At 28.0% G+C, this 22,908-nt stretch overlaps 3 protein-coding genes and 2 non-coding genes across 9 annotated transcripts; 2 read left to right on the top strand and 3 right to left on the bottom strand.

Moving 5' to 3' along the window:
• The first annotated feature begins 1,372 nt into the window (after positions 1–1,372).
• On the top strand, positions 1,373–1,456 carry Trnal-uaa (transfer RNA leucine (anticodon UAA)). The gene has a single exon. It is a non-coding gene; the product is annotated as a tRNA-Leu (tRNA).
• A 5,505-nt stretch (positions 1,457–6,961) lies between these two features.
• Trnal-uaa (transfer RNA leucine (anticodon UAA)) lies at positions 6,962–7,045 on the bottom strand. The gene has a single exon. It is a non-coding gene; the product is annotated as a tRNA-Leu (tRNA).
• A 223-nt stretch (positions 7,046–7,268) lies between these two features.
• Positions 7,269–9,345, top strand: LOC132920420 (large ribosomal subunit protein bL28m). Of its 2 annotated transcripts, none has more exons than XM_060982810.1 (2): positions 7,269–7,373; positions 8,455–9,345. In XM_060982810.1, the coding sequence occupies exon 2, from the start codon at positions 8,463–8,465 to the stop codon at positions 9,258–9,260; it is 798 nt and encodes a 265-aa protein (XP_060838793.1). In that variant the 5' UTR covers positions 7,269–7,373; positions 8,455–8,462; the 3' UTR covers positions 9,261–9,345. The 2 variants fall into 2 exon arrangements, with proteins under 2 accessions (XP_060838793.1, XP_060838792.1); XM_060982809.1 differs by having other exon boundaries at positions 7,302–7,478.
• LOC132920419 (ribonucleoside-diphosphate reductase large subunit-like) lies at positions 9,251–14,296 on the bottom strand. The gene is made up of 15 exons (XM_060982808.1): positions 14,042–14,296; positions 13,840–13,961; positions 13,513–13,601; positions 12,556–12,733; positions 12,318–12,478; positions 12,026–12,228; positions 11,731–11,956; positions 11,432–11,673; positions 11,003–11,204; positions 10,745–10,894; positions 10,465–10,686; positions 10,192–10,404; positions 10,038–10,133; positions 9,778–9,966; positions 9,251–9,715 (listed from the first exon to the last, which is right to left on the bottom strand). Exons 2-15 carry the CDS (start codon positions 13,889–13,891, stop codon positions 9,530–9,532), a joined length of 2,409 nt encoding a protein of 802 aa, XP_060838791.1. The 5' UTR covers positions 13,892–13,961; positions 14,042–14,296; the 3' UTR covers positions 9,251–9,529.
• A 2,007-nt stretch (positions 14,297–16,303) lies between these two features.
• Positions 16,304–18,382, bottom strand: LOC132920485 (uncharacterized). Of its 4 annotated transcripts, none has more exons than XM_060982909.1 (8): positions 18,284–18,382; positions 17,719–17,868; positions 17,543–17,641; positions 17,346–17,482; positions 17,062–17,271; positions 16,777–16,987; positions 16,534–16,652; positions 16,304–16,428 (listed from the first exon to the last, which is right to left on the bottom strand). In XM_060982909.1, exons 2-8 carry the CDS (start codon positions 17,837–17,839, stop codon positions 16,369–16,371), a joined length of 957 nt encoding a protein of 318 aa, XP_060838892.1. In that variant the 5' UTR covers positions 17,840–17,868; positions 18,284–18,382; the 3' UTR covers positions 16,304–16,368. The 4 variants fall into 4 exon arrangements, with proteins under 4 accessions (XP_060838892.1, XP_060838891.1, XP_060838890.1 ...); XM_060982908.1 differs by having other exon boundaries at positions 17,719–17,881; positions 18,284–18,308; XM_060982907.1 differs by lacking the exon at positions 18,284–18,382 and adding an exon at positions 17,959–18,277.
• Between the last annotated feature and the right edge of the window lie 4,526 nt (positions 18,383–22,908).

The raw sequence follows: 22,908 nt of genomic DNA on the forward strand, positions 1-22,908 counted from the left end.
TACCCGGAAACAGCTGTTCCATTTCAACATTAGTGACATTTTTTTTCATGCAAATCTCCTTCTAACCACTCCAATACAAATACATCACCATCACCTTAATCGATACTGCGCATCGCTTAAAATTGTACCGCTAACCGTCACATCGCAGTAGTCCAAAATGCATTTTTAAAGACGCTGATCTGGACGAGCGTCTCGCGCGTGGCGTGTCTACAGCTGTACTCGAGAATGTGCGTGATTACTTGCTATTACCTAATTAATTTCATGTTTTCAAGTCATCGAGTTAAACGTCATATATAATCAGCATGCAGTCTGTTATACCGCGGATTAAATATACTATACTAACATAGACATTATGGCTTATACTATACTAATATAAACTATTATAGTATAATTACTGTATAGATATACTGTACCAGCCAGCCAGCATTTGGATTTTGCACCGTATTGTTTTTCAGAAGACCATTATTGATACAACTATACTATATGAAATGTGTATCTTACTATATAAATGTGAAATGAAAATCTTTGGACACGGTAAACTCTGGAACTACTTATCAGATGTTCTTGATTTTTTTAAAAAAGAAAGAGTATATCACGGAGAAAGATTTTATCGCAATAGCATTTGTCTTAGTTAAAAAAACCCTGAGTGAAATAAACGTGTAAATTGTATAAATTGATAATAATTAAGAATAAAATAATAATAATAATATGAGATTATATGTTCCTTAGTCCTTACCAAAGAACGGATAGTATAGTCTACCAAAAAAATATTATAGCTTACTGATATAAAATATAGTTTATTATGTCTTTTACATATTTTTACATATTTTCATAAGTCCATTAGAAATCTAGCTATTAATTTATATGGCAAAACAACGTTTGCCGGGTCAGCTAAAAAAAAAAAAAATACTTTTAAAATAATTTTATTGTAAGTAGAAATATTTTAAAAATCCCTAATTTAAAAATTATAACTAATATACCTATCTTATATATAAAAATTTGATGTTCGACGGGTATGATGTTCTCGATGCATTCCGAAACTATACTCAACCGATTTTGATGAAATTATGATCAATGTGTGTAATTTTGTCTTCGTCATAAGATATGATAGTCTTTATTTCGAATAATTACATCTATATTATCTCTTTATTATGTTTAGGGCTGTGCAATTATTTAATCCATAATTCGAATATAACAGATTATTTTTAACGAATTTTTAACCTAATCGGTTAATCGATTGAAAAAATGCAACGTTAGGCGGGACATTTATGTAAATTTGATATGTCGGAAATATCATCTATACACCAAATCAGAAAACCAAATAAAATAGTTTTTATCCTTACTCTAAATGTTAGCATTAATCGATCCATCAGTCAGGTTGGCCGAGCGGTCTAAGGCGCCAGATTTAAGCTCTGGTTCCCAAACGGGAGCGTGGGTTCGAACCCCACACCTGACAAAATAACAAACAATTTTTTTTTGCCGTTTTGTTATAATACTAATGATGTATTTAATTTATCATTCTTATGAAACAGTTTGATTTATTTTATAAAACCATTTAATTAAACTTCAGATTTCTATGTTATATTTTAATTTGGTTACAATAAATTATTATAAATCAGAATAATTTTCCAAAATTAAAATGATGTTATTATTAGCAATGGAATTTATTGATGGAAATAATAATATTTGTGATTTACAACAGTATTTTGATTCTGAATACGAAGTTCAAATAGTTTACTAACAAAAATGCTTATATACATATATATAGCGTTATATTCAATAATAATTTTCTCATATTAATATATTATTATAAAATATTTATTTTAAAGATGGTAGAGTATTTGTGACTTATTTTATTATTGTATAAACGCCAATCCGCAATTGTGTAGGTAAATACAAATATAAAGCGAATATAATATATGTACACTGTACAGTTTGGAATAAAAATAAAATGAAGTAAATTTAACAGCAAGGCAAATAGGTAAGGCATAAATAAGTATCATAAACCAAAAAGTTATAAATTAGTGTAAAATTGTTTAAATTTTTGTCTTGAAAAAGAAATAATAATCATTATGATTTTCTCATACATTCCAAACATATGCAGATTTTCGCAGATTTTAATCGCAGACGCAGCACGTAAACCTGCTGCACCCGCGCGCGGGCCTTTGATACGTATCAAACGTAATACTTATAGAATATCATATGAATATTAATTAACGATGAAATAACAATAATAATAATTATAATATAATATTATTATCGTGTGTCCGTGTACACAGGTTGACAGGTAGGTACATGTCTGGATAATAAATAAAAAATTATTATCGAAGTGTAATAACGGCGTCGTCTGCGGCGGTGCGGCAATCTCAATTAAACGCAGATTGACTTTTGTACAATCGATCGGTAATAAATCGTTACGTAATAGTTCGACGGCGTTACGGCGTAAAACGTAACGCTAACAGCACGTAACGGCACGCGGCACCCTGGAACATGGTTTAATCAGTGCGAAACGTGTGTACAATTGGTAACAGAGCCAACAGAGACAGACTCGATGGTATATGGACATTGGACGGTAAAGCGGGCGCGCGGTAACGGAACTGCAGTAACCGACGATGATGCCGGACGACGATAATAAACCAATAAACGTATATGCAGTACTTGCAGTGCTTGCGACCACGAGTAAGCGAGAAAATCGGCGGCACACACTTCATCAATATTGATTTAATGCAATAATAATAAGCGTGCGCTATTTTGATTAGTCATAATCGAGTACATAGTCTCTGAAAATGATTTCATCAACATTCCCAAACATGTATATTAATTATATGTGTGTAATTTTTAATTAAATGTCGTTTTTTTTAGTTTTGTGTGTGTGTGTGTTTGTTCTAAATGTATAAATAGTTATTCAACTGAGCCGTTCTTAGCTCAAAATAAAGTACAAACTATGTGGTTTCAATGAGCTTATCATTATGTTATGCGATTATTATTACTGCATGTACGATTATATATAGGCACAACACACGCGCGTTAAAATATAAAAAATAAATACTATACCCTTTGTTCTGGTTTCCGCGACGACATGTATCCAGTCGTTTTTTCGTGACGAAACAAGACGGACGATCGCAATCGGAGTCGCACGTTCTCAATGCTCTGCGACGACCGACGTCGTCGATAGGCGGTGAAGCACCGGATTCACGGTGCGAAGTATCGCGAGCGCGGTTCCATCTTAAAAATGCGTATATTTAGATTTTTAGGTGAAAAACGGCGAAAAAACGATCAGGGGCCGTAATATAAAATAAAAATCTAGATTATTTCGTGTTTTTTTGCGCGCAAACTGTTTTAGCAACCCGTCTTACGATGCGTGTAAAGTTTCAGGGTCGAAAAATAAATCCTTCACCGCGAAAACTTGCAGAAGAGTATTTATCAAAAAAGTGGTTTTTTCGTACTTAGGTGTTTAATACTTGGAATTTCGACATTTTTTTGATATAGAAAGAAAGTCCGACGGCCCCTGATGCACGCTACTACGTTTTTAGACTCATCGCGAGCGCGGTTCCATCTTAAAAATGCGTATATTTAGATTTTTAGGTGAAAAACGGCAAAAAACGACCAAGGGCCGTAATATAAAATAAAAATCTGGATTATTTCGTGTTTTTTTGCGCGCAAACTGTTTAAGCAACCCGTCTTACGATGCGTGTAAAGTTTCAGGGTCGAAAAATAAATCCTTCACCGCAAAAACTTGCACACGAGTTTTTTTCAAAAAAGTGGTTTTAAAGTACTTAGGTTCTATAAGGATCTATTACCTATATATACGTAACTAACGGTGTCGATGTGTGCTGAAACACAAGACATTATGTCGTGAACTCGGGAAACGGATATTATAGCTCTTTGATCGGCAGGTAACTTACTAAATTATAAAATAAAATAAATTTTACAATTACATAGTTTCATTTGCATTATTTACATTGTATGTTGTATATATATAGCTCTACATTTATTATTTCGACTGTATCTGTATGTATGTATGTGAATGGTATGATAGCACTGCATTAAATATACTATTTACAATGTAATTACAGTGAGTGTGGTCATTGTCATTCCTAAACTCAATCATTAGTAGTCTTTGAATTAACCTGAGAAATAATATAGCGTTATGTGGATGATAATATATGTATGCTCGTCCATAATATATATATATATATATATATATATATATATATTATATATTAATTTTATTATTATTATATAAATATAGTTATAATGTGATGTTTTTTAAAAAATAAGAATTGGTTGTAATGTTGCTGTACAAAATTATTGTAATATTGGTAAATGGTAATACATTAACAAATATTATATTCACAAATAAATATAATAGGAATAATACATGAACCTTAGGGCTTTCGACTCAACAATAATAATAACAAAGCCCATCAGTTTAATATAATTTAGATGATAATAATTTATAATAATAATAATAATAATAATACAATATAGAAAAACGGTAACCTCTGGTTTACACAAACAATGTGCCAATAATGAGCGCGCAGCATTCGATATTCGTATAGTAAAAAGTTGGTGCCTAAAAAATAAATATTTTTATAAAATCACATAATTATAAATTTCATTAACTGTAATTAATTACGAAACTTGTCTGATACTCTTCGTAATATTCGTCTTGTCGACCATGTACTCATGTCTGTATCCGGTCACCGCTGACGTCGTACATCTATACCGTACCCGGAAACAGCTGTTCCCTTTCAACATTTGTGACTTTTTTTTTATCCAACTTTCCTTGTACTGTCTCTAACCACTCCAACACAAATATATCACCATCGTCCATCACTTTTATCGATACTGTGCGTCGCCTGCGCCTGTACCGCTAACCGTCATACCGTAGTCATCCAAACCGCGTTTTTATAGACGCTGATCTGGACGAGTGGCTCGCGCGTGGTGCGTTTACAGCTGTGTTTGGAGAACGTGCCTGATTACTTGCTGAACGACACCGAGTAGCTTTCTTCGGCGCAACCTAATACATTTGATGTTACCGAGTCATCGAGTTAAATGGCATGTTATATAATCAGCATACAATCAGTTATACCATCATAGATTAAATATACTATTATAATACTACCTACACTATACTAATACTATACTATGTACTACGTATATACTGTAGCCAGCCAACCAGCATTTGGATTTTGCACCGTTTTGTTTTTTCGACTTTTCGTAGACCATTATTATTTTTTGATATTACTATACGCACTATATGAAATGCGTACCTAATTAGGTATATATTGTAATATTTTTTAAGCTGGTTTAATGCTGTTTGTATAAAGTATCTAATATAAGAGTTATAGTGTTATCCTTAGTTATAGTGTTGTATGGGCATTTTATAGGCAATGACGTATTTCTATTGTTAATTATTTTAATCAATAGGTAGTTACTGAGTACTGACATAGTATTCCAATATATAATAGTTTATTTTTAATAATTGATAATTGTAGACGTAGACGTAATTTTTTTACAAAATCTTCAAGACAAATAAAAAGGGGGGTCACATTTACTAATAAAAGTACTAGGAATGTTTTACTTTTAAATCTAGATTATTTTCCTACCAAAAATAAATTAAAAACCATTGTAAAATCAATAAATCTATCGTTATCGTTCGGCTTAAAATGTAAAATGTTTGAGTGATAAAAAAACCGTGCTTTGTAGTACAGCTAGATTATATTGTTAATATTTAGATAATTAGATGTCAGTACATTAAACTCATCAGTTATCATCACTATAATGATTATTTACTACTATTTACTAATACAACGATATTTACGATGGTCAATCGGTAAATGCATATACATACTATAACCCGTGAGGGGTTACATCCTTCATGCTCCCCATAATAAGTTTTAATCATCACATCAATACCACTGTCAGTAAAGCTCTCAAAGTGTAGTGATTTATAAAACGCAATACATCAATATTCAAGTCTGCCAAATACCTCGGTATCCTCTATTTTTCTTTAGTTCGGTCTATTCTAGAATATGACTCAATTATTTGGCACCTAGCAAAAAATGATAAAAAATTAGAACGTGTTCAAAACAAATTTCTCTCATATGCCACATATATTTACTCACAAAGCAACAACACGGCTATTCACATAAACGCTCTAAATTAAACATACCCTTACTCTCAACAGTCTCAACCGCCGCTCTGAAGCTGACCTTAATTTCATTTCGTCTGTTCAGCTGTTCTCAATGGTTCCTTGGAAGTTCCTGAAATGTTATCCGATATAATACTACGTGTTCCCTCTCATTAAAATACTAGAAACCATAATCTTTTCCATATTCCTCCTCACTCAGCAGTCAGCATTTTATGGTTTCAACCATCCGTTGCACCGAATGCTACGTTCCTTTAATGAAGCTCCCTCACATTTTTACTCTAATTTATAACTTTTTGGTTTACGATACTTATTTATGCCTTACCTATTTTCCTTGCTGTTATATTTACTTAATTTTATTTTTATTCCAAACTGTACTTCAATTATATTCGCTTTATATTTGTATTTACCTACACGATTGCCGATTGGCGTTTTTACAATAAATAATAAAATAAGTCACAAATACTCTACCATCTTTGAAATAAATATTTTATAATAATATGAGAAAATTATTATTGAATATAAGTAGTAAACTATTTGATCTTCGTATTCAGAATCAAAATACTGTTGTAAATCACAATTATTATTATTTCCATCAATAAATTCCATTGCTAATAATAACATCATTTTAATTTTGGAAAATTATTCTGATTTATAATAATTGTAACCAAATTAAAATATAACATGGAAATCTGAAGTTTAATAAAATGGTTTTATAAAATAAATCAAACTGTTTCATATGAATGATAAATTAAATACATTATTAGTATTAAAAAACAAAACGGCAAAAAAATTTGATTGTTAATTTGTCAGGTGTGGGGTTCGAACCCACGCTCCCGTTTGGGAACCAGAGCTTAAATCTGGCGCCTTAGACCGCTCGGCCAACCTGACTGTTGTTCGAGTCTAAGATTAATACATTATCTAAGTACTCACAATTTATCAAGGCACACTTAATTTTATTTTATATTTTTTAATGTATATTATATAAATTTAATAAAATAGTTAAAAACCAATTGTTATGGTTATAAATCTAATAAAATAAAAATAAAAGAATAACCAATATTTTAAAATTAAGAAAAGTCTTAAGAAATCCATAGGACTGATAGTAAATAAATGTTATCAAAATATTAACTACCTATCGTGTGAATTTGTGATTATTGTGATACATTTTTTTACATTATTACTATATTATTACATTACAGGAAAAAAGAATTTTTCTGTGAGTATTACATTAATATACTTAATTTAAATTAGTTAAATTTTATAGTTTTATATTTATCGAGTAGTTTATAATATTTCGTGAATAGTGCCAAGCACGACATAGGTAAGTCTAATGTTTTTGTTTAATATTCAAGAGCATACATGCAATTAATGCCGTGTAATAATCTTTCAAAAAAAAAATGTTTGTTGTATTCGTTATATTTTTATATTATAAATATTTAGAGGTTATTAAAACAGATTTGCATATAAAAGTCACATCTGATGTCTATCATATACATTTATATAAAGTAATCGGTAAAAAGTTTTATTTATTTCTCTTCATATTATATCATTCCATTAATATGACAGTTCCAGATAAATATACACAAAATTTTGTTCAATAACTTTTAGTCATTTTACTTTAATAGTATATAGATTGTAGGTAGGTACATTTTAAGTTACACTCAGTGCCGTAAAAATCGGGTGTGCACCGCTCATGAGCCACAGACCTCATACTATATTGTGGGGCCTCAAAAACAGTCACACAGGGCCCCAAGATATTGATTTGCACACAGGCCTTCAGTAATCTAGTTACCGCACTGGTCACATTAAATAATATGTATGACGGTTATACATAGTTTAATTAGAAAAGCAAAATATTTGATTAAAGCTTCAATATAAAATGCCTATTATTTTGAATATATTTACAAAATAATAAAACATAACTAAACACTTTTAACATTAAGCACTTATTTTCAATAAGTACTTAAATAAAAATGTTGAAATTAAAAATATATATATTATATACACAACATTAAACCATGATGATATCTAATTAAGAAATAAGAATATAATAATTATTATATTTAACCATTGTTCATATTAACAAAATCATTATTAATAATTTTAATTGTTTAGATCTTAACTATAGAAAAATATCAATATTATATGTGTGTAATATTGTATTAATATTTTCTTCATTATAATTCAACAAAAAAATAAACAATTTTCTGAATAACAAACTTGTAATCATGATTGTATGTTATTAACTTACATTAAATTGTAGATTTATAATATATTTTATTAAATTAATTTTTTAGGAATCAAAATGGAGTCTAAACTAGCTAATGGCTTAAAATTATTATACATACCTAAAAAAACAAAAATTAGTTCTGGTCTTGGTGATCGGCTTCCCGAGGCATACAAGAAATTTTATAAGGAATGGCGTCATAAGGTTCCTGAACCAGTTTACTTCAAACCTAAACCAGGAAAATGGACTAAAGATGAGAAAACTGGAGCAGTGATTCCCGTTCAAAATATACCAATTCCTTTAAAATACCCTAAAACAATGCACTCTGGTATTTGGGGAGGAGAAGCTGTAGTTCAAGGTTTCAAACAAAGTGGTAAATATAAGAGTCGTGTACCACATTTTTGGACACCAACACTAAAGAAATCAGTGGTATACAGTGAAATTTTAAATACCTATATGTCAACAACAGTGACTGAAAAAGCCCTAGATCTTATTAATAAGAATTATGGCTTCGATCATTATTTACTGAAAACAGCTGCGTGTGATTTAAGAACCACTTTAAGCTTAAAAATTAAACGTCATATTTTAATGGCTCTAAGAGACAAGACATTATATGAAGATGATAGTGTAAAACAACAAGAAGTATATGACAAATATAAACATTATTTGAAGGATTACACCCACGAAGAAATTGAGTGGTATGGTTTAACATTTGATGAGGCTTTACTCAAGATGCAAGATATAGATGAATTAAACGAAAAGAAAGCTCCATTGAAGGCAAAATACAGATTGGAATTGGTAGAGGAGTTGAAAAATAGTAATGAAACAGTAGAAGAGGACAAAAGTTGGTTAAATAAACTTAATCCTTTTAGTTAGAAATGTTATATTACAAAATAGTGGTGTATTAATGTTTAAAAAATAATAACTAATAATAGAATAAAAATACAATTTTGTTTATGAATTGAGATTTTTTATATATATTTCCCAATTATCTATTTAGCATAGATAAAAATTAGTTAATATCAAATAAAAAATTAAAGTTAATACTTGAAATAAAGTTCAAAAGAGAATTACAATAAAAATACATGATTAACATAAAACTATTAGATGCATCCATAATTTACAGACTAAACAAATACATTAAACTAAGCTCCACACATAGTACATGCATCTTTGTTCTCTAACGAACATACCAATTGTTGCATATTTAATGCATCATTCTTTTCAGTTTGAATTGCAACATTATTAGATATTGTACTTTTATTAACTGTAAACTGGATAGGATCGGCAGCTGGTCTGGTACGTAAATAGTACATACCAGTTTTTAAGCCCTGTTAAAAAAAAAAAAATTAATAAAATATTAAAAATTTCTAAATATGTATAATTAACTTACCTTTTTCCATCCGTAGAAATGTACAGATGATATTTTACCAATAGATGGTTGTTCGATGTGAATATTTAATGACTGGGATTGATCAATGTATGCTGCTCGATCTGCAGCCATATCTAATATGATTTTTTGTGATAGTTCCCAATTTGTTTTATATAATTCTTTAATGTCATTTGGAATATGGTCTATTTTCTATAACAAAATATATTTCAAAATTAAGTTCAAAAATCAATCATTAAATTATTCTTAAAATAATTTTATACCTGTACTGATCCTTTGTAATAAATCAATTTATTTCTCATATCCTCATTCCATAGGTTAAGCTTAATTAAATCGTTTAATAAATGACGATTAACCACCTAGAGTACAAAAATAAATTTAAAATAAAATAATAATACAATAACACAATTTACTAACACTAAATTCTCCACTAAGAGTACGTCTATAGTATAAATTCGTTGTATATGGTTCTATAGATTCATTATTGCCAAGAATTTGTGCTGTTGAAGCAGTAGGCATTGGTGCTAATAATAACGAATTTCGAACTCCATGTTTAGCAATTTTTTCTTTTAAAATATCCCAGTTCCATAAGTCAGTGGGCTTTACATTCCACATATCATACTGCAAAATCTAAAACCATGAAAATTGTTTAACAAACATGATACATCTATAATTTTATCTAATATGTACTCCTTGACTAATCGGTGATCCTTGATAAGATGAATAAGTTCCATACTCTTCAGCTAATTCACAACTAGCTTCTAATGCACCATAATACAAAGTCTCAAATATCTGTAAATTTAGCTTTCGTGATTCAGGAGAGCCAAAAGGATAACGCATCAATAAAAATAAATCTGCTAAACCTTGTATACCAATTCCAATAGGGCGATGTCGTTTATTTGAAGTTTCAGCCTATGATAAAAATATATATTATTAAACATCAGGTAGATAAAACAGTATATTTTATTACTTCTTTGACAGGATAAAAGTTGACATCTATAACTCTATTCAAATTTTTGGTGACAATTTTAGTAATTTTTAAGAGCTTTTCAAAATCATATTCTCCATTAGGTTTTACAAACATATTTACTGCAATAGAAGCTAGATTACATACTGCTACCTATATTTTTATTAAATTAAAATATTATTTTTATATTAATAAAAAATATCAAATTATCAAGTAATATATACCTAATATAATTCTAATAAAAATATAATAAATGATTACTTCTTCTGGTGAAGTGTATTGAATGATTTCAGTACAAAGATTACTACATTTAATTGTACCAAGATTTTTCTGATTGCTTTTGGCATTGCAAGCATCTTTATAGAGTACATATGGCATACCAGTTTCAATTTGGGAAGTTATTATACGGAACCATAATTCCCTTGCTGGTACCTGTCTATTGTAACGTTTTTCATCTTCATACCTATGATAGTAAGACATAAATGTTTTATTTTACATGTGTTTAATTATATAGTGTTGACTAGAAATATTATAATAATAGTAAATTATCACGTCTATTATTTGGTAATTGTGACTACAACTTTGTAATACTACTTATGTATAATAGATTCTTTGCATACTGTAATTAATAATATCAAACGGTAGATGTTATTAATTCATAAATATTAATAATCAATACTAAAAACATACTTTTTGTAAAGTTTCACAAAATCATCACCCCAGACATCTGAGAGACCTGGGCATTTACGGGGACACATTAAGCTCCAAGACTGATCAGCCTCAACGCGTCTCATAAATTCATCAGGTATCCAAAGAGCCAAAAATAAATCTCTAGTTTTTTCTTCTTTATTACCAGTATTTTTACGTAACTCCGTATAAGTATATACATCAGCGTGCCAAGGTTCAATATAAACAGCAACTGCCCCAGGTCTCTAATAAAAACAAACATAATACAGTAATAGATTAAACTTAGAATAAAATAAACTAACCTTTCCACCTTGATCAACATATTGAGCCAAATCATTAAGGACTTTTAACGGTTCCACAAGACCATGTGATTCATGTTTTGGATATTTGGTCCATGTTGTACCAGCCGCACTAATATTGTGTAAGTTTATACCTATACCACCAGAAGATTGAGAAATTTTGGCACATGTTTTAACTGTTTTACCAAAGTCTTCTAATGAATCTGATTTATTAGCAACCAAAAAACAACTAAACCAAAATTTTGAAAATTTTTAATTTAAATATTACTTAAACTATTAATACTTCTTATTATTTTACCTTGAAAGTTGAGGTCTAGGTGTAGCAGCATTGAACATTGTTGGAGAAGCATGAGTAAAATACTTTGATGACATTAAATCATATGTTTCAATAGCCGCATCAATATCTTCACCATGAATTCCAATTGAAACCCTCATTAATAAATGTTGAGGACGTTCCACAACTTTACCATTAATTTTTAATAAATATGACTTTTCAAGTGTCTGAAATATATTATAAAAATAAAAATTGTTACATTTACACAAAACAGTTATTGTTTAATATAGAATCAACTTAGTAGCCTTGTACATACTTTGAATCCAAAATAACTGTAAGTATAATCTCTATCATGTTTAATAGCATTATTTAAACGGTCCGCGTGTTTCATTACAATACCATAATGAAAATCAGAAATAATTTTCATGCGTCTTTGATTTTGTTCATTTGACATATTATACAAATCATAAATTACATCTGTAATAGTACAACAATATTGATTATATATTTAATATTGTAATCTACTTGATTATTTAACAGAATAAATAATTTACCGCTGAAATTATTTTTTGTTTCTTTATAAAGATTAGATATTGCAATACGTGCAGCAAGCACAGCAAAATCAGGATGTTTTGTAGTTAAGTAAGCAGCCGTTTCAGCAGCTAAATTATCAATTTGTACAGTACTTATACCTGGGCATATATCACCGATGACATGTAATGTAATTTCAGGCTAAAAATGAAAAATTTAATTTTATCTAAAATTAATATTTTAATTACTTAATTATAACCAAACTATAAAAAAATTATAAAATTAGATATTTAAACATAAAGATAAGAGAAAAAATAAATTAAAAATTTAAATAAATAGTAATACTTATAAGCTATCTATAATTAGATAATTTTTTATCTAATTAAATATATTTTCTGTTTAGGATACTGAAACAAATATTGAACAATTTTCAAACTTCATTAATCTAAGAGCAGGATAATATAAAAATTTAAAATAATAATAATAATTTAATAATTTATATGGATTAATATTTATATTTTTCTTATAATAAATATTTTATTGCAATAAAGTTACCAATTTAATAAATTACCTACACTAACTACAAATTATATTATAAGTAACATATTTTAATAAAATATAAACCAAACTTGGGAATAATAAATTGATAATTAGACATTATTACTTTTCTTAGTTTCTTACTGAATTAATATTAACCAGCAGATAAGACCTTAAAATTAAAAAAAATTATTATTATTTTATACTAATTGCATTTTAGTAGGAGGTTAAATGCTTAAATTATACTTTAGTCACTTGTATTTTTAAGGAATATTTAAAATAAAAAACAATGACTTTCATTATCTTCTCACTCTCTTATTGACCCTTAATAAACATTAAATAGATTCACTTTTAAGTTTAAAATAACCTTGAAAATATTTATTCAAATAATATATGATACCTAAATCAATGTTATAAAATAATAATATAAAATATCATATAACCGGATCGATAAAGTCCATATTGAGCCCGTCACATAACTGTTCAATTCGCATTGTAATCTTGTCCATCATTACTTCTTCTAATCGCCCATCTAAATAAATCAAAAAATTAAACATTTAATGACTTGGTATTTCATGTTATAAAGAATTTTAGTCTTATGTAAAGGTTAACATATATATTAAAACAATATTTTACTGTTAGCATATTGTTAGACAGATATCTGAAAGAGGCTAATTCACATATTCAAGCAATATTACCTATTATGTTGAACAGTTATGTCCACATCTGTCTGTCTTTAACACAAAACATAATTTAGGTATTTGACTTACCGCGCTTTTTTACAAACAGTTTATTGCTAGCTTTTCCAACGTTGTTCGACATGATTATAGAGTTTTGTAAACACAGGTATAGACTTGATTAAAAATCTTCAACGTGTGATCAGAGAATTGAGCTGTAACCAAACACGAAAATATAAATAATAAAAAAAAATAGATTACCAATATGTGCGTTTGTCAACACAAAGTCAATTACAATAATACGCGGCTCTGGAATAGTTTGCACTTTTAGAAAACGTTTGTGCCGGCGTTTAACTAGAATAGTTGTATACTCTGGACAATAATTAATATGCTATCCAACAAAGACCAGACGACAAACAGTTATTCACAACAATAGTCAACAACGATGAACACCGAAGTAGCAGGTACACACTATAGACAGCAGATGCAGAAATGCAGAATGGCACCGGACACAAGTACACAACATAAATAATAATATTGTATTGATATAATGCATTGTACACACAAGGTTTCCCGCGCTTTTTCCCACCACATGGAATATTGGCCGTAAGCCAGTGAGGCCCCGTGATAACAACCAAATTTAGTCTACCGACAAAAAACGATGATATCGGGGCCTATAAAAAATGCAGATCTACTAACTTCGAAACATAAAAATCCCATTTCAATTTATTCCTCGAATTTAAGTATTTATAAATTCAAAAATAATTGTATAATTACGTTTATCAGCAGCTATAATTCATAATAATTTTATAAATCGAACTGCATAAATAATTATTTTGTCATGCCGAACTGACTCCATCCGAGGAGTCCCATCAATTTTTTTTTTTTTTTAAACATCAATTCTTGAGAATTCACATTTAACTATTTCAGACATTTCACATCAAAATTAAATAATCAGTGGTAGTAAGTAGCTAGGCAAACAATATTTCCGCACCCCACCAATCACTAAGTTAAATTGTTAATTACAGTGTAATTGTACAAATATGAATTAATGTACAACATACTAACTAAAAACTGGAAACAATTTTATTTTTATAATATTATACAATATATCAACCTAAGTAAAATTTTTTTTAGGAATTTTCAAGTCAAAATTACAGATTTCAATACATTCCTCAATAATCAATGGCAACTGATTAAATGTATTTGAAATCCTCAATCTTAATACTGAGAATATACAGTTGATAAACAATAAATTCATTAAAAATTGTTACATTTTTTAATAAAGAATTAGTTTTTAGATTTTAATATAACATACAGATATAGAAAATGTTACATAGGTGCCAAATAGATTTCTGATATTAAAACCCACTTATAAAACGTATAGCAACACAATTAAATGACAACTAGAAACACAAACATTTAAATACCAAATAGAAAAGGATTGACCAGAATACATAATGCTATTGTGAGATCGCCACAATTAAGCCATAACAATGAGTGTCTACGACCACTACTCTTTTTGAGAAGACAATATAAAAGAGGGTCGTTACTAGAGTTTGTTAGGCGGTTTGCAAAATGAATTAGTAATAATAGAATTAGGAATATTGAAGATACTTGGTGGTATATCGATTTAGTCATAACACCACTCACATCAGAGACGTATGCAGAAAAAAGTTTGGGGGAGGGGGGTGTTTTTGAAAATCAGTTAATGAAAAGTAGAACTTTTTTTAATAAATATACAAAGAATTTTTATGAAAATTAGGTATACTTAAAATACTTTTTAGTTTTTTTATATACAAACATTAATATAACAAAATTAATATGAAAATAACCATGCAAAAACCCAAGTATTTTGGGGAGTGTTTGAACACCCAAAATATCCCCCTGTGTACGTCCCTGACTGACACTATTAAATATTAAATTTGGAGTTAGATCTTAATACTACTCATTGCTTAAAATATTGATTTACAATTTATAATTAATTTAAAAAGTAATAAATTGAATAATTACTACTATCATTAAATAAAAACTGTTCATATTAGTGGAGAATACATATTTCAAGTTTTGGATAATAACAATAATATAAAAACATATTTTTTTATTTAATGAAATAATTATGATATTAAAATTTGGTTCTCAAAAACAGTTATAAAAATTATAATTTGTGTAAAAAATTGAGTTGGACACTTATGATATCTAATACAATGCCATGAATAACTTAAGTAGGAAATAATGTTTTTTCTTAAAAATGGAATTATTGAATTTTGACACAAAATAATATAACAAATTAAAAAATGTTGCATATTATATTATGTATATAAATATAAATATATTATTAAATAATATATTTATTTTAATTCATATATCATATTTGTTATAAAAAGCTATTTATTTCATTTTTTTTTTAAATTTATCAACTCATACCTAACTAAGATTATTTTGAGTTTTATTATAAAATAGTAGGATGACCAAGATCAACAAAAAAAATCTTATGAGAATTGAAATTCTGTTATTTTCAACCTTGCTATGATTCTTTAAAATATAAAACAAAAGGTTTTTAAACAAACTTTTTTTTATTTTAGGAAACCATCAATATATCTTTATAATAATTTTAAATAGTTACTCATCACCATCTTGTTTGATCATTCGATTAGTTATTTTATATTTTTTGATATAATACTGAAAAATTAAAATTAAACATTAATTAAGATATTAATACATAAGTATTATTGTTGATATTTTAAAAGGTAAAAGAAAATAAGTTAAAAATAAAACATCTATTACCTTCCATAGTTCATAGTTCATTGTGAATAAAGAAGATATGATATCATCTGTTTTAGGTTTAGCATTTGTACTTTTTTTTTTAGCTAATATTATTGTTGAAAACTCATCATTTTCATTATCTATATAAAAAAAAGAATAACATATATATTACACAAATATTAAAAGTACTTGTAGGGGAATAAACTTAAAAGTGAATTGAAATTAGTCCTATATAATAAGTTATTTTTAAATGTACATAGTAACCTAAAATTCTTTCAATTTCGATAACACCATCTTTTGCTAATGAAGCCAAATGAAATAAATTTTCTATTGTATATGTCAAACTAAATGGATCAATAGCAAATGCATGAAATGATACTGGATTCCCTTGATTATCAAATACAGCTTTCTTCAAACAGCGTTTAACTCTTAATAAAGTTATTTGTAATTCGTTGTCACCAGTTTCACTCCCTACCTAAATAAAAATAAAACAAATCAATGAAATAAATACAGTAAAATCAATATTATTTTTAATAATATTCTATATACCTCATCGGGTACCACTTGTTCTTCTAAGGGTCTCTTTTGTGATTTTCTGTAATCTTTCTTTGTTTGTGTTAATACTTGGGTTTCAGCAGTTTCTTCTGATTTAATAGTCCCGTAGAAACTTAGATTAAAATAATTTATATTTTTAAAAGCATCACTGAATAAAGTGTTTATGTGGCTTAAAGGATCTTCTTTATCAGCACATGATTCAATCTAAAATTTAAAATAATGTAATAATTATAATGTTCATTGTTAAACGATTGATTAATGTAATAAAATGAACATACAATTTTATCAACATATGTATCTATATCAAACATATTATCCATTTCACTGCATTGCTTTTCCATAAGCCAGCTACAAATACGATAAGATTCTTGGACCATTTTCAAAGACATAGTTTTGTAAGACACATAACTGGACTCTGAAAATTGTAGGTGGAAATCAAAGAAAAAGTTATGATTTGAATACCATAAGCACTTACTCATTTTTTCTGAAGTCACTTGCTGCTCAAGTTCTGTCAAATATTTCATTTCTGATTTCATGTCAGCTAGATCATCTGCACATAATGTCTTGTCAACGACTAGAAATTAATAATTATATTATAATATAATACAAATGAACCCAGAATACCATAAAATATAAACACAGTATACATACTTTTGTTGTTGTATTCTTCTATGAGATCTTGAACCTTTTTTAGTTGGGCTTTAAATAATTGAAATTCCTCTTCAGAACGCGATTCGTTCACAGACGAAGAAAAACTCGACATACTGGCCATTTTGTTATGCAGTAAGAACGGTTATCAATCTAAACAAAATTACTAAACTACTCCATTAAATCGTACTGTAGAATAATGTATAAATATTTATGTCATAATTGTAATAAACTAATAAATACCGCTAAACAACAAATAAGAGAAAGGTGGTTGCGTACGCGATGAAGGATGAATAACTAAATCTTAAATAATATTAAATAAGTATGTAATTTAAAATTATACATAAATTGATCGGTTATTGTAACGGAATAATAATTAATGAAAGTATAATATGAGTTACGAAAAACAACGGATGAATCGGTCTAAGATACAATACGACATATTGTTGCGTGTTTAAAATTACAGATAACGATGAAAGAAGTGAAGTGATATTGCTGATATTTAGTTCAAAATAGAGTATTCGTCAATTTTTTTTTTGTCCAGTATTTAATAATGTTATTACGGTACCTAATCAAAAATAAACTTTTGAGTCTTCTGTACCATATATATGTATTAGATATTATCATCATTCTACTTCATGATTTGTGCGGGAAACGATATCACTTTATCATCTTAAAATCATTTTAAATATAACTCACTAGCGCTATCTACCGGTCATGCAAATTAGGTATGAATCGTTACTGTGTGCCCGGGTCACGATCGCAACATAAATATGAAATTATTTATGAAATAAATTCTATTATGAGTGTTTTTATTGTTTTAAAGGTGTTCCATATTGGCAATTTGTTCAATATTGAATTGTATGTCGTGTGAATCATGGCTAAATACTTAGCCATGGAGTGCATTTTGGGCACTGATGATTTTTTTGAATTTTCGCATGGTGGTGTCTGGTGACTGCCGCCCCACAAATTCCGTACAAATTATAAAACAGTTGAAATTACTAATTTAATTTATTGAAATCCTGTAAAATAAATACGTTTTAACACAGAATAGAATACTAGGTACGTCAATAATTTCCCATTTACACATATCGATTCATCAATTTACCAGTCTCATTAGTTTGTTCGCTTGTGATCATTTTGCATCCAAATATCCAATATCACATTTACCTACACTGATCAGTAGTGTTAAGTCTTGAGTGATCAATTGATCACTTATCAACTTATTATTAAATATGTATATTGTATATCGTATATGACGTATTACCTAGGTATAAAATATAAATGTAATACCACGTGATTCTTTTATCGAACAACATTTATTATTTCAAAATCTATTAATGTTTTTTAAAATACTTTTTTTTACATAATTTCCAGTCAAAATAAAACATTTTTTAAGTTTTTACTTTTTTGAATGACATTTACAAATATTAAAATATATATTACACACATATATTTTTTTTTAAATATTAACTTTTAATTTCATATCTGAAATAGAATATTTTTTGGAGTATGTTAATACATAAAAATTGAAGTTCGGACAAATAAATTGTGAGTTATAACTTAAAGTATTATTTTTTTTGCATATTTTTGGATAGTTGCATAAAAGTTGCGTATTCTACAAATATAATAATAATAATAACTATTATAATTCTATCTTTATTCATTAAAATAATTAGGTATATTTACGTCTGCTGTCTGTAAAAATACCATCTGCTAATCATGAATAACCCATTATAATGTACATCCATACGTTAGCAACGAATGATGAAAAATATCGGATTTTCTAGTGGTAAATTTGGCTAGGGATAGATTTCGCTAGATCTAAACTTACAAATATTTTGTCAAAAAATCGTGGATATTCTACAATGAAAAAAATTGATAGTAGGTATATCTAATCAACGGCGAAGTAAACAGAATGTGACGAAGACGAGGAACTTTCAGTTAGATTGTGTATCTTATCTTATCTTATATATATAAAAATCTAATGCTGTTTGTTAGTCTCGCTAAAACTCGAGAACGGCTAATTTAAAGATTTAGCTAATTTTGGTCTTAAATTATTTGTGGAAGTCCAGAGAAGGTTTAAAAGGTGAGAGAATATGAAAATGTTCAGAATTAATTTTTTAATATTAAATTTAAATTTACATGCTTATTTGCATGGTGTATTTCGGATATTCCCGTGACCGACCGCGATAGTAGGTTTCCAGCTACCTGTAACCTGATCTTTTTTCTTTTGTGTGTGTTTACTTTAAAATTACTTAATCCAACTAATAATATATTAATTATATTATGAATCTTCTTGATTTTTTTTTTTTAAACGAAAAAGTATATCACGGAGGAGGGTTCTATCTCAATAACATTTGTCTAATTAAAAAACCTCTGAGTTATCTACTAAAATAAACATGTATTATTAACGTGTTAATTGTATAAATCGTATACCTATAAATATACGAGTATATATACACATAGGCGTAAATTGGGGGGGGGGACTTAGGGGAGTTTAGCCCCCTACATATTTTAAAGTTTTTCAAGAATTTTAAGGTTATTTATTAGCGAAAATTATAAAATGTAAAACGTAATTCCTTATCAGAATATCCGATAGGTATATGAGAAAATGTGTTATGTTTGCTAATATTTAAGCTTCATGCATGAATTTTGTATTGTAAATTTATAATAAAATTAAAATGATTGAGGTATACGTTATTATTTTATAACGACAACGATAAAAAGTTATGTATTATACATTTATACGCCGTTACACACATAAAACTGTGGAGTTGTTTTAACCACCAAATAAGTCAATTCCGTGCACATTCGAGCGTTAGATTTCGCCTAAGGATGAAGGAGTGTTAATTTGACTACGCTATGTAGTTAATAGTAACCACTTGGTTTAATTCATCTATGTTAGTTAATACAACGCCAGTTTCAGTTCTAATTTACTTCATAAAAAGTATCGGTATAACTACATCAATAATGTTATCTCAACTATTTTAAGGAGTTAAAATTAATATTACTTTTATCCATCTATTGCAAAAAATTTTTAGAACTGTCAGAGATTTGAACTTCGATTGGGGAAATTTTCTAAGTTTTCCTAACCTAACGCCTAACCTACTGAGCCACTACCTATCTTAATATTTGTTGTGGAAACACTGTTATCTAAATAAAGTCATATCTACAATTTACCTATGTAATTATAAGATATTATAAAAAAAATTGTTGTAGATAATTAACTAATGAACATACGCAGATATTTGATCACATTTTGGGGGGGGCTTAACATGTTTGTCTGATCCATGTAAACATATATTTTTAAACTCTTCAACCTTGCGGTGTGGCTTGATTACATTTTGAGAAGGATTAAGCCCCCAATATTCACCTATGCTAATAAAGCAAAATTAAACGAATACGAATTGCCTCTCAATATATAATAGGTACCTTAAATTGTATCGTTAAAAAATAAATGCAGATAAAAAATTTAATTTAATGTTACAAATTAAGTTAAATAACAAATAACAAGCCTAATATAATATAACAGGTATCTTTCATTGCATACTTTTTTATGCGATTAGATTCAAATAAAACAAACATTGAGAACAACTTAAATTAGTGCAATATCAATTATCATATCAACTAGGCTAGTCACAACAACGTGCATCGATGTTTATTTTAAGAGTAAAAATAATTCAGAATAACTCATTAACTTGTAGTCATTTTAATCCTCAAAACATCTTAAATTAAATAACCTGGATTCTCAAAATAACAATTTTTACGAGTTATTTCAATACCTTCAAATAGTTGAAATATTATATTTAGATTAACGCTCTATTGCAGTTGATTTAACCTACAAATGCAGTTTACTTCAATTATAATGCTTGACAACATAGTATGTAGTTAAAACAACTGTCCCATTTCTATGTGTGTGTGTGTAATTTTATCTCCATCATAATTCATAAGATACTAGATAGGATAGTTTTTATCCCGGTTAATTACCTCAATATATTACTTCTTTATTATGTTTAGGGCTGTGCGACTATTGAATGGATTATTCGAATAATATATTATTTTTAACAAATGATACATAATCGGTTAATCGGTTGAAAAAATGCAACTGTATATAGGCGGGATAGTTATAGGCAACCAAACTTAACGTGGGTGCATTTTGTACGGGCGACGAAGTGCACGGGGACAGCTAGTATCTAATATTTTTATTCAAAACCGTATATTATATAGTTTATTAATTAGTAAAAAAAAACCATTTTAAATAGTTATGATTTTATGAAATTAATCTGCAAATTTTATAGATTTTATAAATCCAGGCTTTTATTATAACTAAATTTTACCACATATTCTTTAAGACTCGTGAAGTGTAATAGATTCGTTTTTCAACCCATATATAGGGCTAAGTGGCTAACATAGAAATTTAGTTTTGGCTTATGAAAATTGGATATATATATATATTTTTTTGCTTTTGGTTACAGAAATAAAAGAGGCATATACTCGTATAATCTATATATTATATAAAATATGTATCTATGTATATATTTGTAGCTTATATATACTCAAAAACTATTCGACTGATTTTAACAAAAATTTTAGAAATTGTTCTTAAAGTAGTTTTAAAATAGGTATATACCAAATTCTTTAAGTAAGGTAGGTACGCCGATGCTGATTTTTCCGTGAATTGAGTTACACAAAATCAAGATACATCTATATAATATATATAACACTGTATTTTATATTTGATCATTTTTTTTCTGGCGAATTCTGGTTATAATGTTAGTACCATATATCTACTATTTTACAGCAGACACTAGAGAGTATTAACAATTTATAGTTTTCTTCAATAATATAACATATAGATACCTACCATTAATCATTTAATTTACTATAGACCGTATGGTTAGGTTAAGTACATAGGTACATTATAATGTATAACATAGAATTAGGAATTAGTATTGGAAAAGGATATTAATCTAAAAATTATTGTTTAAGAGCATGAACATTAGAGGATAATATCTAATGTTCATGTTTAAGAGGATGCCAGCGTAGTATTTGTTATCTCTCTCTAACCCATGCGCAACATAGCAAATTTTACGTTCACAAAAATGACTATAACCAGTATAACCATATTAATTTATCAAATTAGAGTGAAATGACCTATTATAAAATTTAAAGTTAAGAACATTATCTAGG

Source organism: Rhopalosiphum padi, chromosome 2 (assembly GCF_020882245.1).
Source record: "Rhopalosiphum padi isolate XX-2018 chromosome 2, ASM2088224v1, whole genome shotgun sequence".
In the NCBI taxonomy this organism is placed as follows: domain Eukaryota; kingdom Metazoa; phylum Arthropoda; class Insecta; order Hemiptera; family Aphididae; genus Rhopalosiphum; species Rhopalosiphum padi.